The 17,371-nt window shown below is 41.6% G+C and overlaps 1 protein-coding gene across 2 annotated transcripts in view; it reads right to left on the reverse strand.

Annotated features, from left to right (window-relative positions):
• The window catches only part of LOC308125692 (uncharacterized protein), a 70,599-nt gene that overhangs the window by 22,560 nt on the left and 30,668 nt on the right, over window positions 1-17,371 (reverse strand). For both annotated transcript variants that reach the window (XM_080489624.1, XM_080489623.1), the window contains exons 3-5: window positions 7,078-7,325; window positions 6,823-6,993; window positions 5,794-5,925 (exon numbers count right to left, since the gene is read on the reverse strand). In XM_080489624.1, coding sequence (XP_080345750.1) covers window positions 5,794-5,925; window positions 6,823-6,993; window positions 7,078-7,325 — 551 coding nt within the window. The remainder of the gene's footprint in view (window positions 1-5,793; window positions 5,926-6,822; window positions 6,994-7,077; window positions 7,326-17,371) is intronic.

Consider the following 17,371-nt stretch of genomic DNA (forward strand, 5'->3'; position numbering starts at 1 on the left):
TAAAGGGAATTTATGATCTACATATGGAATTTAGAATTTTTCTTATTGAAAAGAAAACCTCTTTAAAAAAGAAGCTATAGTTGACCTGTTTATAATTTGCCACCCTCTTTTGGAGAGATGATCACATAAAGAAGTCTATACTAACGCCATAGTAGTCACTCGTTCAAATAAGTTAGCTAAATATGCCAAATACTTAAAAGTGTAAGTGAATGTGTATTTTTGGCTGATTGTTTAAAAAAAAAAAAGAAGTTAATATGGGAGTATATAAATTTCTTCCTGTATAACAGTATCAAATGTTGGTGATTCGTCCTGCACCAGGGGGCGTGTCCTAATAGTGCTTCCAATGGGAATGTTTTATCAAATTTCTAAGTCCCGCCCACACCACGTGACACTGGTACAGATTAACTTTTTTTCTAGAATTTTTTTTTTCCTTTTTCCTTTTCTTTTTTTTCTTTTTCCTTTTTGTTTTTTCCTCTGAATTTTTTATTTCAGTTAAATTTTGCTTTTCTTTTTTCCTTTAAGATTTGTTCCTTATTTCCTTTTTCTGTTTTCTCCCTTCACTGGAGTGTCAATCAAATTAAAGCTTGACCACGCCCCTTTTACTTTTAAAGCATTTTTTTCCAATGGAAAATACAGAAACATGCACAGTTAAGTTTCACTTTCTTATTGAGAGCACAAGCATGTTGTTGAAGCTATTATTTGACACTAATTTGGAATATTTACCATGTGTACACAAAAAGATTTGTTGAACTATCCTGAAAATACTCACAAAGTTACAAATACTCAATGTCGTTTAAAAAAGTAACACTTAGTAGTTTTAGAGGAGCGTATTTGATTATTTTTGTAATTAACAGTAGTGATATTTGAGTATATATTTTCACCATGTGTGTCCATATGTGACTTTAATTGGCAGGTGGAGGACATGTACTGTATGTGTAGTTATATTTTGGTCGTTAATATCATTCCAGTTGAATATTTCTGGAACAATCAGTGGATTGTGAGTCAGTTGGGGCCAGTAGACTCATCAGACTCATTTAGAAAGACCATAGACGTTGTGTGGGTGGAGACGGACTCTGTAGAGGTGGTCTCACGATGATACGCTCCAAAACTCAGGTTTTATTTTCATCTCATAAAATCTAAATTACCACTCTGTGTTGAGCTTCCCTCCTCAGATTTTTTTTTTTTTTTTTAATCATACTCTTTTAGAACAGGGCTGCAAATATTAATGTCCAGTTAACTGTACATTTACTGGACCATCATCTGCATACGAGGAGACACATTTTTACCATGTGGAATTTGAAGAATATAACAATGAGGAATTTGGGTTCACATGTAAAAAATCTACTGAAATACTGTGCTGAAGTACAAGTTATGTGTTATTATGTGGTGTAGCTTATTTTAATTTGAACAGTTTTTAAGGAAAAGCTCCAAACGAACGGTGCAAATCAGTGGGTGGGACTGATTTACCGTTGAATGTGTCAGAACAACAGATGATGTGAAAAAGAACAAGCGATTACGTTTTGGACGAGAGCTGGATTCTATTTGTATCCAGAAGAAAACTTAAGCTTTTAATATAGAATGGAAACGTAACATGCTGATTGGCTATGTGCAGAAGAGGAAAAGATTGGATTTTAAGGGAGATTTGGGTCAAATTCTAAATACTAGGATAACGAAAATATGTACATCTATAGTATGATCCAGATTATAAATGTACACATGAAGCAGGAGCAGAGGGCAACTGGAAAGAGGAAATTGAGTTGCTGTATGTGACATCCTGTTTGTACTACTTATTTTGACAAAAAAGCACTAAAGTTATATAAAGAACCTACTTTCTGATTATCACATGGAGTACTCTGGAATCTATAGACCGCTTATAAAATCACAGTGTCGCCATCTTCATGTAATCTGAATGCAAAACGTGTCACTTTCAAGAGTTTGGGCGAGTGCACGTACTCACACTATAAATCTAAAGAGAGTCCGTCGTTATATTAGATCAGTAAATACTCGCTGGAGGCAATTTCAGCCCAGTTTATTGAGATAGAGCCGGAGGACGCACACCTGTTTTTAATGGATTGAAGAACGGCCTATGAAATTTAATGGCGGTGGAGGAGCGGGGAGCGGGAACATGTGTTTGTGCTGTAAACAAACTGAGAATGAAACTTTTCTCCACTTCATTTAAACTACTGGCCGCCGTTTATTCGACGGCATTTGAAGTGAGAACGCCTAAATTTTGGATCGCTATTACGGTGACTGTCAAAATAAAAGTGCCAAGTCCCAGGCAAATGTGGACGGAGTCATGACACGACGGAGGAAACATTGTTCTTATTGTCCATCTACTGAGCATGTGCAGAACTACTGGTTACTACGGCATGCGCAGTAGACGCTTTTTACAAAAGTTGCATTTTGCCCAGTTTCCAACGGCCAATTTCTACACTAAACCAGACAAGTATGTGATTATAAACATTATGCATTAAGTTCTTTACATGTATTAAGATGATGAAGCAAGCGATAAGGGGATTCTCATGATGAAGCTTTAATAAACATGTCTGAGACAGTTTTTTTCCAAAAACAACATTTTATACATACCATCTATAATTTCTATTTAGAGATTGAAAAGTACTATTAAAATAAATGTCTATTTTCAAATAATTTTATTATAATTTTCATAAATATCTATCAAAATCACTTCCCTGGCTTTTCTGTTTTAATTCCAGCATTTTCAACAACAAATGTTTGAGGTGTGTGAAAACCAATAATGTGATAATTTTGCCCATTTTGAATGCAATAAAAAGCCAACAAAGTAATATCTTGTTGACAGTGTAATAAGATATTTGATAAAACCAATAATCAAATACATTTCTAAATGAAGAGGTAGGACTGACAAAAATCTTTTCATGTATTGATGCATAACTTGGAAAATGCAACTTTGCAGAAGTGCTGAACGCAGCTCATACACACTACAATTGTAGTAAACTGTGTGTTTGTTGATTGACAAATAAAAATGTTTGTGCTGTTTACTCTTTTCAGTCCAACAACACATCTCCAATTGAACATTTACTACACCGTCATCTGCATACGTGGAAATCCACTTTTACCTAAAAACAGATACCGAGTGGGTCAATACGATGAGGAAAGACAGTTTAAAGGAGTTTGGATGTTTATATTGGATTGTTCTCTGTGTGCATGTATGGCTTTATTACAAAAACATGCAAATTAAAGTGATTTGAATGATTGTTTTCAAATAAAATGCTGTTTTCAGTCAATCATTTTCATGTAAAGTGTTCTGATTTGATGTTTTCACTGTAACTCCGAGTTGTCCTCTTACAGGTTGAAACAAGGAAAGAGCTATTTTGAAGAATAAACGTATAGATATTTTGGGTTAAATTGTAAAAATCTACTAATAATGTGTTACTTGCCGGCTCTGTCCGTCACTCAGTTTTATCTAAAGAGCTGGAAATGTCCATGGCATGAGGATAAAACCTTTATTCTTACTCTGCAGCTTCAGGAGGCCATGCTTCGTGCTCGGGAAATATATGACCATGAGAAAAGTGGCTTTAAACCTTTAAACCTCATACTTCATAAAGTACTGCAAACACAAGAACTGAGAAAAACTCAACTAAAACAGAGAGTTAAAAAAAAAGATAAAAAGATCACAAGCATGAAAATGCAGCCGAGGTTTTGTCTTTCTCTGCAGAAATGATGCTCAGAAACAAAAGTCAACAAGCAGTGCGTTTTAGGTAAAACAAATAGTGACGGTGGGGGGAGAGAGGTTTTAATATGAAGCTGTATGACTGCAGAGAGCGTCTGCATCGTGGCAGGAGGAGGAGGAGGAGGAGGGGGAGGAGGTGGAGGAGGAGGAGGAGGAGGAAGGAGGAAGATCTCTGACAGTCCTGCCAGTTCAAACAGTGAGCAGCTGGAAACAGACAGTCACTGCGGGTCCACTTTGTATGGGGGGGGGGTTGTTAGGTTTTTTCAGCTTGTTTTGGTGATTTTCCATATGTTCTCTTATCAGTCTGTCATTGTCTGGTGTCGAGCTTTTTTCTCTTCCTGTGCTTCCATTTATACTTATTTTCCTCCCTTGTGTTTGACATTTCTAGGCCAACCCCTTCCCCTTATTTCTGTGGTACTGTAGCAGCGTTCTGCTGTGATGCAGTGACACCTAGTGGTCATAGATGGCTTATACAGCTACACTTTCATATATGTGTCACATGACCAGGTCAACGATTATAAAAAGCGTAACTTATATTCTGCAAAATACGGTCCTCACATTCATGAGTCCGTAGTTCACCTTCATCGGATGTTTTTGGAACGGAAAATATCCAGAGAACAGTGGAAGAACATGAAGAACAGAAATGCCTCAATGCTGGGCTTAAACTAGAGATTTTCTCACTGTGACATGCGCGTGCTGACCACTACACCACTGTGCATCCATAAAAGAGTTAATCCTCCTCAAGGAAACAATAAAACAAAAGTCCTTGTCTGTGCTGCAGTACATCCAGACGAAGTCTTTCCAGAGAATGACTCAGAGTCTGGTCCCTGTTATCTGTAACAAGCGAAGCCAAATATATATTTCAGAATTTATATGATGCTGCGGGGAGTTTTAAAACGGGCTAAAAAAGAAACTCTACCTTTCGGTGATGTCAATGCGCACGTCAGAGCTGCTTTCAACCCCCACGTAGGTAGACTTCAGAACCTGTGTGATTGATCGTCCAGGCAACTGAAGGGGCTCCCGTACGAGAGCTAAAGACTCCAGAATAAACAGGCGCTCGGCCTCCGTGGCTCATTAGATCCCTTTAAAACGCTCCTCGGGTTTCGCCACTAAAAAATTCTAATGAGGCAAAAGCTGCTTGGAAAAGAAAAAAAACAAACTTCTTTCCTCCGTCCTGGTGATGCATGATAACAAAAGGTAGCCTCAGAAGAGGATTGTGTGTTTTTTTTTTGTTTTTTTTTAAAAGCCTCATGTCTTTTTCAGCCACTGGTTTTGAATGTTTTCAAGCTTTTTTCAATATATTGTCAAGTTTTTGGACCCGAACGAACATACCGACGACAGAACAGAGTTGTTTCTGATTACCATGGCCTCTCTTCTGCTCAGCCCTTACATATGTTACTGCCGACTGATAGTCCCTTTGCACCGAGCGATTTTCTACTTACCATAGATTGCGCTGGAGAAAAACAAAGCAATTACCACAACAGCAAATCAGAGGTGATTGGGAGCAAAACGCTGAAGCAGTTTATTTTTCTTTTCCAAGAGCACCAAGTGCAGAAACCAGCACCGCCTGTGGTAATACCTCAGCACTTCTCAATCCCACAAATTTAATGAAGAAGCTGGACATGGAAGATCAGCGCGTGAACAATCTGTCCCTTCACTTTTAAGAGGAGGTTCTGCATTTTAATTCTGCATTTTTCCTCCTTGGCCAATCAGCTTCCACTCCATGACCTTAAGATTTTAATGTATCCTTTGATTCAGCTACGATTTGAAACCCACCAGCATCATCTTAACAATCCCATCGTCCAAAGAGTCGGTTAGTACTTCCTTCGTCCGTCTACCAGGCTACGAAACCAGCTTTAGTTATGACTTCAGGGCAAACGAGGGCATTTCTATGTACATCGTTCATGATTATTTATAAAAGTCCATTTGAATCATCTTAATCTGTCAAAACATGAAAAACAAAATGCATTGACATTTTTTTTACCTATATTTATTTACTTCTCGCCCAGGAGGGTGGAGAGCATAGCCTTGGTATAAATAAACTGTTGATGCACAAGACTGAATGAAATACGGTCTGGACTCACCACAAACCTGGCCAGGCCCGTACCGCCGGCGTTCCCCACAAAGATCCCCGAGCTGGCCTCGAAGGTCAGAGGACGCACGCTCCTGGAGAAGTCAACCCTGTGGTACTCCTCGCAGTCCATGAAGAGACGCACCTGCATGGAGGGAGACAAGGTTGAAAAAATATCCATAACAAACTCAGGGCATGAAGAGAATCATGCGAACAAGGATGTTTGTTCTCGCCGAATCAGTGAGGCTGGTGTCAAATTACAAGAGTTAATGCTGTTGGCAGAAAGGTTTTTTTCTGGCTGCTCTGGAAACAAGAAACGGACTGAAGCTACAGCGGTGATTTAGGATATAAGATGCAGCCAAAGCGGCATAAAGGCAAAGAACTCAATAAATTAAGAATTTTCTGAACTACAATTCACAAAAAAACAAAAACAAAAGAAAACAGACATTTTTTTATTGTTATCAACTGGTTTACTGTTTACTGTTGTTGGGTTTTAGGTGTCAGTTTACATGACAACTGTACTTGGAGCTGCTGAAAATGCAACTTTTTGAAAACGGGTCCCAAGTCCCAAATTCACAGAAAATGGTCTTCAGTGAATTCAAATTTCTTGCAGGTTCACCAAAATCTTTTTCTGCTGTACAATTTCACCAATCGGCCAAATGAAGCTTCATGAAAAACTGTCTTTATTTTAAGAAGCCACTAGATGGCGGTGTCTATTCAACAAATGTTTGAAAGCACACTTCATTGCCAGTCTTTCAGCCTCTGTCTTCAAACCAAGAGCGCAATTTGGTGGCGTCAGAAAATAAAGAAAGTGGTTCATGAAGCTTCATGAAGCTTCATTTGGCCATTGCTACCAAACAGCATCATCATAAGCAAATGCTGGAATCCACATTTACAATGTGAATGCTTCGTCTTTCACCGACGAGTCGTTGGTTAAGGCTTAAATAATAAATGACACCCTTCCATCTGAAAGGACACGTGACCTTTTAAGACGTTAAAAAAAAGCACATAAAACACCTTTACGAAAACACACTGCACTCACCTGTGAGCCTTGTACGGTTAAGGTGAACCTCGCCCATCTCCCCGTCAGGTCGCCCATCTTGAAGGACGCTGCTTCCTGGGTTCCTCCTCTGGTTTCTGGGTCGGTGTAGTACAATATGACCCTCTGGGAACCATCCTCCACTTCCGATAAGGCTACACCCAAGTGTACAATCTTACAAACAAGAGAAATAACATCACTTTCCTGTTGTTTAGGTGATTAATCAAACAACACTGTTGAATTAACGTATCGGCTCACTTTCTGATACGCGTCCGTGATGGCAAACAGCACGCCGCCGCGTCTCGTAGTGGGTTTCGCCGTGACCGTGATGGCGAAGTCATGGTAGAACGGGTCGGGGATGAAGGACTTTGTGAGGCGGCCCACGTTGGCGTCCGGGCCGAAGCTGTAGGCCGGGTAACCCTCAAAGCCCGTGACGAAGGAGACGGAGGGAGGAAGGGGAACGCCAATCAACTCCGTCAGGTCCAAGGCACCCTGCGAGCCGCGCTCTGTCGAAAAACAAACAGAAAACCAGAGGAAGCCGTGTCAGCGCGGCCAAAAGAAAACACATCTCTCAATCAACAAGGTGCATCGGTCCTCGTTCCAGTACCCCCCCCCCCCCCCCCCCCCGACACCTTCACCCAAGAAAAATAAGCGATCATCCCAAAGTCATCAAACAAAAAGCTACTGGACACCTGATTGCTGCCATATGGAAACAACATGGAGTCAAAGGGGCAGAATCTGGACTTCATGTATGTCTTGTCTGGGCAGACGCATTGAATGGAATCCCGATGATTTCAGTTTGACCTTTAGAGTTAGAGTGAGTTCATTTGCCCAATTACGGTGTGGCATTGCCATTATTCGGTGTCTTGGGGTCTGTCTTGTCTGCTCTCTTGGCGTGAGATACAGTAACATACCCGGAAGTGGTAAAAGTTTCAGCAATGCAGCGATTTGGAGGAAATCGTTATATTCATTTATTTCCAAGCTCCAAAAAATGTCTGTAAGTTACAGCTATGTTCACATGTGACTTCGCCTACGACATACTAGCTGATTCATGGTGATTTCAGTGACTGCACAGTGAGAACATGCAAAACCAACACAGAATTGCCTTGAAGCCCAGAATGGAATTAAAGTTTTAAGAGCGCTACCCTCTCACACTCATTTTGGTTCAGGGGCCACATACAGCCCAATTATATATAAAGCTATATTTTCCCACAAAAAGCAAACAATTAAATGCCTCCAGTCTCAACATGAAGCCAATTTTAATGAAACCTTCAGGTGCAAATACAGTGAAATCCTCCCCCTCCTGAAAAAAAGTCTCCTATAGTTGTGGCATTATGCATGTTTTTATGAACTGACCCTTACAGCATGGCTTTGAGGCAACGATCCATCTTTCATGGCAGCATCACGGATTTCTCAGCTGAGGTCTCAATGTTGTGTTGTCTCCACTACTCTTTGTTAAATCAAAATTTTCGTGGTGCTTTGTAAGCTGGATTGGAGCCTCTTGTAGGCCACTTTTGGCCAACGGGCCTTACGTTTGACATCTGTGCTCTACACCGTTGTGCAGATTTCTACTGGTGTGTAGAGGACGTCATGGTTGGCTGGAATAATGAAGCTGCCATGTGCAGTGTGCTGTGTGCTCTGGGTTTGATGGCTACTTGAAGATGACAGAATACACAGTGCAAAGCCAGCAGGGGGCAAATAGTGGCCTGCAGCTAATTTTTTTGCTCCCCGGCCCCCCGGTGGGTTAATCCCACTTTGGGTCAGGACTGAAATGTGACTGTGGAAATTAAAGCATTCCACAGCGTGGACGGTGTGGGTGGTGCCATCGTCTTATGTCATCTCTTAATTGCCTACTGCAGTGAAAAGATGAATTAGCGAAAGTGTTTTTTTCCACTTAAAAGGTTGTTTTTATCTCAGCTCGTCCGTGCTTTTTGATACATGAAACAAATTCACACTTGGTTTACTGGTGCGCTTCCAGAAAATTCTCATTTCTGGACTGTGAGAGAGCGATCCGTTCCAAGATTCCCTGCTTCGGATTTAAGACAGTTTGAAGTGTGACAACATCCCCGGTACGCCCCATAAACCTCGCCAAGAGACGGAGAAGGGTCTTCCAGTTGCGTGGCTCCCCCGCCCACGCCATCATATTCTGTAAACTCATCATTATTGTATCCACGGGCGAAGACGCGTCTTTCTCTGCTTTGTTTCTCTCTGTCAGTCATTCACAGAGTGTGTGTGCTGTGACTGGCATGCAAGACGTCTGTAAATGCCCTACCGCAACATCTCTCTCTCTCTCCCACACAGCCCACCACCACCACACACACACACCTGGTTCTCCTTAGTGGGAAGACCCTTTGGAACAATCGCCTGTTCTTTTGGTGCATATGGGCAGCAGGGTATAGAGGCAGGGCATCTGGAAGGCATTAGGCCGGACTAATACACACACGCTGCGCAGTGGCTGCTCCTGTAAATTAGACGTACCTCGTGGCATGTGCATGTCTGTGCGAGAGGGGGGTGACAGGGATGAAATAAAAAAAAAAAAAATGAAAAGGGAGACAAAGGGAGAGTGCAAACATTAAGACTTCCGCAAGTGCCAGGTGTGTGTGTGTGTGTAAGTGTGTGTGGCAAGTAATCCTCCCCACAGGAAGAGAGGCACACTCCTTCCCCCATGCAGTAATTGGATTGAAAAACCCCGACAGACTGCAGCAATTAAAAAATAACAACGACGTGCAACCCACACCATTCTGCAGAGTAACCCCCACTGAAGTCCAGTACAGTCGCTTCACCCCAACGGAGCGGTGCAGCCGGGCTGGACAGTATGAATGAGGCTTCTGTGGATCTCAAATAACTCATGCAACAGCATTTCCTGAAGTATGCATGCTCAGTTTTCCCAGGTCCAACACGAATAAAGTACCTAATCACAATGTAAGCTGCTGCAGAGAGTTTGTGCTAAAATCCGATAAGATACTTTATTGATCTCACAGAGGGGAAATTCAAATGTCACAACCACATAAATGGTGAGACGAATTAAAAGACAAAAGAGCATCTGAATCGTTCAGTTCTGCACCAGCCTGGGAGGATCTGAAGACTAAATGAGCTGAACTTCAGCGTCAGAAGGAGCCTAATTCATATTCAAGACTCATCTACAATATGTGTTGCAGGGAAGAGTCAGTTTATGAGGCTCAGTGCATGTTTAGCTCTTTTAAGGCTTCAGAATGCTGTGAATGCTCCAGTAGCGTCAGCATTAGCTCTTGCTAACTGGTCGAGATTTCTCTATATGCAGCCACTGTCACAGCCAGTGATCCAATGATGCTGGTGTCAAATTACAAGAGTATGACACTCGGAGTGCTGTTGGGTTGGAGGGTTCCTGGATGATAGAGAACAAGAGGAGGGAGACTGAAGCTCAGATAAGTGATGACGCGAGGTCTGCATGACGGCTCATTAAAGGTGAATAACAATAAATCATTGGTGAGCGTGTTCTATAAATGTGGAACATAAACTTCACTTGTATCAGGCATTTCACACACTAATGGAACCGGCTGCCATGCCAGGAGAAAAGTTGGGATTTAGGCCCCATTTACATGATTACACGAACAATCTAGTCAGACGACCCAGTTGGATTGTTGTTACGGTGACTGTCAAAATAAAACTACCAAGTCCCAGGAGAAAATGGACTGGGACTCATGACACTCTGGAGGAAACATTGTTATTGTCCATCTACTCGAGCTTGTGCAGAAAATGTATTTACTACAGCCGCGGTGCACATGCCCAGTAGCAGCATTTCAGAAAAGTTGCATTTCCCTCCGTTTCCACAGAGACAGAGTGGGAGCATTTTGGGAAAGTTCCACTTTTGGAGCCAAAATGTTGCGTTTTCAGAGGCTCCAAGCACCATTTTCATGTAATGGACAAACAAAACACAACAAATGTTTAGCATTTTCCCTTGAAATCGTCATAGGAACAGGGCCTCAGTCAAGGCGAGATGACGGATCAAACCACCATCCTCTAGATTTGAAAATGGCCCGCTCTAAGAATGAGCTCGTCACCTCATTACTGCCGCCTAATGCACAAAAGAGGCATTACTTCCATTTTGCATTGTGTATCATTCCGCTAGATCAGAATTTCATGTTGATTATATTTCAATTTTCAGAGTTGTATGCAATAAAACCAGTTTTAAGAAACATATTTGAGACTTTATTCACTGTTGAGGCACTCGGATAATTAAGCTGATGCAGTGAAATCTCAGCAAGCTAAAACAAGCGCGCTGACAAATGTTTCAAATACTCTTTGACCCATTTCTTATTCCAGAAATTAAAAATCTTGGATACCGAAAATGGTGACTGTGATACTGGCCGCCTCGCAGACTTCCCCCTGTCTTCTCCGTGCTGTCAGTGGTTCAGTGCTGCCAAAGCGTGTCTGCCAACATTCCCACAGCCCAGAAGTGACATCACTGCAGATGTTCCTCGGTTGGGCCAGAGAGTCAACAGCTGGCCAGCATCACCATGGAGACGTGGATTACACCCTCCGTATTAGGTGCTAGTTCTCACCGAACCAGTGTTTTCTCCAACTTCGTGCAAAACATGCATCTCTAAGCAGGATAACAGTGACACAATCTGGCTTGCTCCAAGAGTTTGGGGTATTGTTATCCTAACAATGCAAAAAAAAGAAAAGAAAAAGGGGAGCAAGTGAAAATGCAAACCATCCCAGGATGGAGGGACGTGGGAAAAGTTGTGAGTAATTCCAGTCAGGGTGTGACTGCAGAAAGAAATCAGCTCTGGCAGGTTGAGTCGACGCAGCACCTGCACTGGACCGGGGCGGGAGGACGGCCCGGGGGGACAGGACGTGTCCTCTAGGTAGAGTCCACAGTAATAACTTCAAGGCGTATATGAAAGGAAAGCAGACGACCGAATCATTGAGGGAGAAGTCTGGCTGCAGGAACTCAAACTCCCTTTTCTTGGGAAAAAGAGGAGAATTTGTTGCATCAGCTCTAAGAGCTTATTTGGTCAATGGTAAATGGAGTTCAGTGAAAAGGTTTTGTTATGTGTTATTCTTTTTATGTTAAGCTTGCTGTTGATTGATTACAATAAATTTTGAATAAATATCATTCATATTTAAGCAAAACTAATTGTGTTTCATTTTATATGATCAAACATACTAAAGAAAGAACGTAATGTATCTGCACTTAACCTGTTTATAGAACACCTTTAACATATGTTAACAAAAAGCTTCTCTCTTTATCAAAACAAACATTAATCCACATTTATGTGGCTTTATTTCTCCTTCTTGGGCCAACTACAAACTAACCCCCAAGATGGACACAAACTTTCTCTTTTATTACTAAAACAGTTCAGCGAAAGGTATTTCTGAAAACATTCGAGGCGAGAATCAAGCTGTGCAGTTGCTGAGTCTGTCCTTGTTTTGGTTCCACTACAGCTAGTTTATGTGTCCGACCTCCAGTCCCCGCGTCTCATTTGCATAAAGTTGGCTGCAGTCTACTAAATGCAAGTGAGCTCCGGGAGAAGGGTATTTTCAGCGACAGGGCTACAGACAGTACTGTTAAGCTCAGGGCACGCCGGATCACGCCCAGCGTGCACCGCGGTGCGTTTCACACAGTCAATGAATGGGAAGTGAGAAATTGAAGGATGCTGTGGACACGTACCTTCAGTCTGCACTGCAGATGGGTTAATTGCAATAAAATTTCTTATCAGATTAATCATGATGATGGATTAATCCAGGTCAACATGTTAATTTTGACAGCCCTAGTTATAATATTATATTCTAATTAATGTAGAGGGTTAATATGGGACTATAAATCATTATGTATTGAATCTATCGTACCGTATCCTACAATATTGAACAGTATTGTATTGAGGTATGTATCGTATTGTGACTATGTGTGAGTGCAGAATAAATAGAGCAGTAAGTCATATTCCTCTCTTTTCAAGGGCAACTGCTACATACATGGTAGTAATATATACAATATGATAATAATTCTCAGTAAATCTGCTGGGTATGTAGGCCATCTTCTTGTTGATGTACAGCTTGTGTGTTTTAACTGGGACTAGGAAGTGAACGGGGCCATAATAAGACGGTGATGATGTATTTGGTCTGAACGGAGCCAGCGAGTCACTCGGCTGTCAGTCAGTCCACAGAAATCTGTAATGAGCTGTCACATCCGATGAAAGGCCATGGCGTCCAATCAAACCATCAGAAATCATGACAGATGCAATGATAGGAAGGTATAGTTTGGCCATTCTGTCCAGTTTTCCACATGCTGAAGGTTTTCCCATTTATACGAAGCCAAACTTGACCCAAGTGTTTAGGGATGCTAATCTCTATGAGACGCACGGCGGCTGTGTTCACGCCACATCTCATAAAACCACCAGCATGCTGCCTCCCAGGCTCTGTCACACTGTATACCCAACCCCTGACTGATCCAAAACTTCACATAGCTGGATTTATGGGAGCTTTATGATGAGGCTTCTGTCAAAAAACAGAGACGAGAAGCTCAAACCACAGTGATACGAATCAATTCTGACACGGAAATCGAAGCCAGACGACAAACAATATGGGACCTTTACTGTAATGATGTGATTTTCATAAATTATTGTTGGGAAAAGTGGACCTCCTGCCAACACATTTTGAAATACTAAACATTTAAGTGATGCAGCTGGTAGCAATTGTATAAAAAAATTTTTTTTATAAAAAAATAACCGAGTAAAAAATGTACCTCGGGTAAGATATCAGTGCAAATGATCAGCAAATGCATTGGCTGGAATGTGTGGTAGAGAATCAGTCATAAATATAAAAAGATTTAGAAATTATTAGTGATGTTATTATGCCAAAATAGGAGGAAGAAGCCTTTTTTCTGTTTAGTTTTACCACCCATATGTTCCCTAAATCTGTGTGATGATGCCACAAATGTCAAATAAAAGTGAAATTCTCCCACAAACGTGATTTTATTTTCTCCAAACGAAAAAGTCTTTTCCTTCAGGTGGACAGAACGAGGCGGCCCGGCTCGCAGGGCAGACGTGATGTGAAGGCAAATCACCGAGTCGTGAGTTCATGCGCGCACGTGTGAGAGCGGGTGACGCCGCAGACCAGAAGCTGCTCTGGTAAAAGGTTTGAGTCTGTGTCGTTATCGAGGAAAACAAAGCAGAAGTAAGAGCCCGACGTGGCGGCATCACGTTGGCAGTGGCGTCAGAAACAAAGGAATGACGTTCAGATGCGGTTGTCTGTGTTCGTATAGTGCGTGCACTCTGAAAATATAACACACTTTCTGACTTTAATACATTACATGAGGGTGAGATTTACAAGAAAGTATTCCAAGAAGAGAGGGGGGATCAAATTTCTATCACAACCGTCACAATCTAAGGCCAACGACATTGTTTCTTGTGAAAACGCATCGTTTATGTGTTTCGTTTCAGAAAAGTTTCATTTATACAGCAATGTTTTTAAAACGATGTTTATTTCAATGGGAACAGCAGAAATGTCATGAGAAAACAACATCAAATCACAAAACAAAACGTTACAAAAACAAACAGCAGCACCACCTCATGGCCTGGCATACTAACTACATCGTTTTAAGCATCTCTGCTGTTTCCATGGAAACAGACGTTGGTTTCAAAACATTGTCGTGTAAAAGTTAAACGTTTCGGAAATAAGAATCCATTTTTAATTCCCATACTTCCACCTTCTTAACCGCTTAATCCAGTACAGAGAGCAAAGAAGCATAACACATAATCAGATTGTAAAGCTTTGTATTTTCCTAATGTTTAAATTCTAAACCTTTATTTGTATGTCTAACAAAGAGGGCAAATCCTTCCACTAATGCTACTGAATGTAATCCTTACCTTCGAAATATCTGTTTTTCCAATCTATCCTAACCACCTTGACGTACACAGAGGGCAGCGGTGTGTATTTTCATTGTCCCTGTGGCTGAGGAAAGCCCACATTCTCCCACTGAACAATGCACAGTAGCCATGGGGGACACATTCAGAGAATGAAACAAAGGGGGTGACTGTATCCCGCAAGTATGATGATTATGTTCAAGGAGAAATCGGACATTTCGTATAAGCGCATCTCAGGAATGAGGTGGCACCTGCATGCGCGCAGCCTGCGTGTTCGGAATGTGCCAAGAATACAGGGCCTGTCCGCACTGAGAGACAATCCAACACGCAAAGAATGTCTCAACGTCTGCAAGCTACCAGATTCACTGATTTTCCAGAACATTCATCCGAAACAGGCGGCTCCTGGTGGGGATTTTGCATCTATTGATTCCAGAGCAGAAACAGATTACGGGGTGTCACCAAACGGCAGCGACTGAACCGTCACACCGAATACTGCGCAGGCTTTGATTTGTATGGGAAAAAGTCTCGCTGCTCTTTAGAGGCTGACATCACGAAAAAAAGGGAGAAAAAAGAATGCCCAAAAACCTCAAACTAATTTTAGGATCAGTTGTAAAAATATTTAGTTGGTTTTAAAAGAAATCTCTGGTAATGCACCACACAATTTGATCCACATGCTGACAGTGAATAGAATAAATGGAATAGAATAGTTTTAGAAATTCAGAGAAGAGACTCATTTATTTAGCGGGAAGTGCAAAAATAATTCAAACAAAACTATATGAGAATAAATTATAGTGCCGATATGTTTAGAGGACTGGGAAGTTATGCAGTGTATGTGTGTCTGTGTGTACGTTGATGTGTATTTGTGTGTGTACGTGTGCATGTTGCGTGTGTGTGCATGAATGTGCATGCACGTGCGTGGGTGTGCGTGCACTAGTCGCACGTGCATGAGGGGAAGATATATCGAGTGTTATTTAATCTTAATGCTATTTCACATCTCATTTCTCTTGACTTTTCGACTTATTTATTGAGATATTATTTCGTTTGATCAAACTTTATATTGATTTATTTTAGATTTGTTTCCTAAGTTCCACTCGATCAACTTTTTAACCTCAGCTGTATCGTTCCTGCAATCTTATTTCATTCAATTCTCGTATCACTCTTTCTATAAAAAACTTCTAATCATTTCCATTCATGCTTTCGCTGCTTTCTTTGATTATCTTGACGTGTTTTGTGTGTGTGTGAGACGATCATTCCAAGGTGTTACCGAAATACAGTGTGATGAATGACTCATACCAGCTTGATGGTATTGGTTCGTATTTTATCTCGTCTGTGGCTGCTCATCGGCTGCGTGTGTGACTGGAATCCAGCAGGAGGAAATACTGTCAAAAAGCACCATAGGCATACATATTTAGTCTTCAGGGAGCTCGGCTACAATGCGGTCCTTCACACGCGCAGAAATGCAAACAGATATCTGGAGCGAGCGTGTGGGGTTTCCAACGCGGGAAGTGAGTTTGTGCACATTAAATGTAGTGCGGAGGACTTAAAGAGGAGGTTGTTCTCAGAAAACGTCAGGCTGCTCAGGAAGCTTATTTCATCTCCGTTTTCTTTCATGCAAGTTTGCTGCAAAAACTTTGGCAGAATTCAAGAGATCACATGGAAGGTGGAGAGTTAAAAAAGCTGGATGGACTGAAGGAAGGGTTGTCAAACAGAAACACTAACAATGGTGCAGTTAGCATGTCAGGCCACAAGTTGGTGCTGTTGGTTGTTTTTGTAATGCGGCCACACAGATGGAGCCAGAGAACAACACGCCACAGACATTAACAGTGGAAGTACACAGACACCGCAGTGGACAGACGACCAAGTTGCATTGTTATTACGGTGACTGTCAAAATAAAAGTACCAAGTCCCAGGAGAACATGAACGGGGAGTCATGACACTCTGGAGGAAAACATTGTTCTGATTGTCCATCTACTCATGCATGTGGAGGAAAACTACTACGGCCACGGTGAGCATGTGCAGCAGCAGCATTGCAGAAAAGGAGTGTTTTCCTCTGTTTCCACAGACAGAGTCTGAGCGTTATCAAGAAGGTTCAATTGAGCCGCAGTCAGAAAGTTTTCGTAAAGTTGCATTTTCCCCTGGTCCGACAGACTTTGAGCGTTCTCAAAAGGCAGCACTTTCCCCAATTTTCCACTGAAATGGAAGCGGAGGGTTTCAGAAAACTTGCAATTTCCCCGTTTCCACAAAGCGTTTTCAAATAGTTCGAGTGGCTCCGAGCGTCGTCGTCGTGTAAACGCAAAGCAGTGAAAGTCACTGATCTGGGCCTTAAACATGACAACTGAGTGAACGCCATGTTTCTGCACAGCGAGCTGAAGTAAACAGCTCAAGGCTCCAGAAATCATGAAGAATCAAAAGTATGAGACTTTATCCAACATCGGCCTTTAGAGCCACGAGGAATTTGAAATTGCACGTATTCTTTACATTCACATAATTCAATTAAGAGGAAAGTCAGAAAGAGAATCAGAAAATCGCTGCGGTTCATTGGCACTTTATCAAAGGAAAGGAAGTTGCTGTGGGTTATTCTGGTATGAGTTTCTTTGTTTGGCCCAATTGAGAGCAAAAAGTACTGTGATTGATCCATGAAATACAAGAAGTCTGAAACGTTGCCATGTGTACAAACTTGACATGATTAACATGTACAAGCTGATCTA

This window comes from Lipophrys pholis (genome assembly GCF_963383615.2).
Source record: "Lipophrys pholis genome assembly, chromosome: 20".
Lineage (NCBI taxonomy): Eukaryota > Metazoa > Chordata > Actinopteri > Blenniiformes > Blenniidae > Lipophrys > Lipophrys pholis.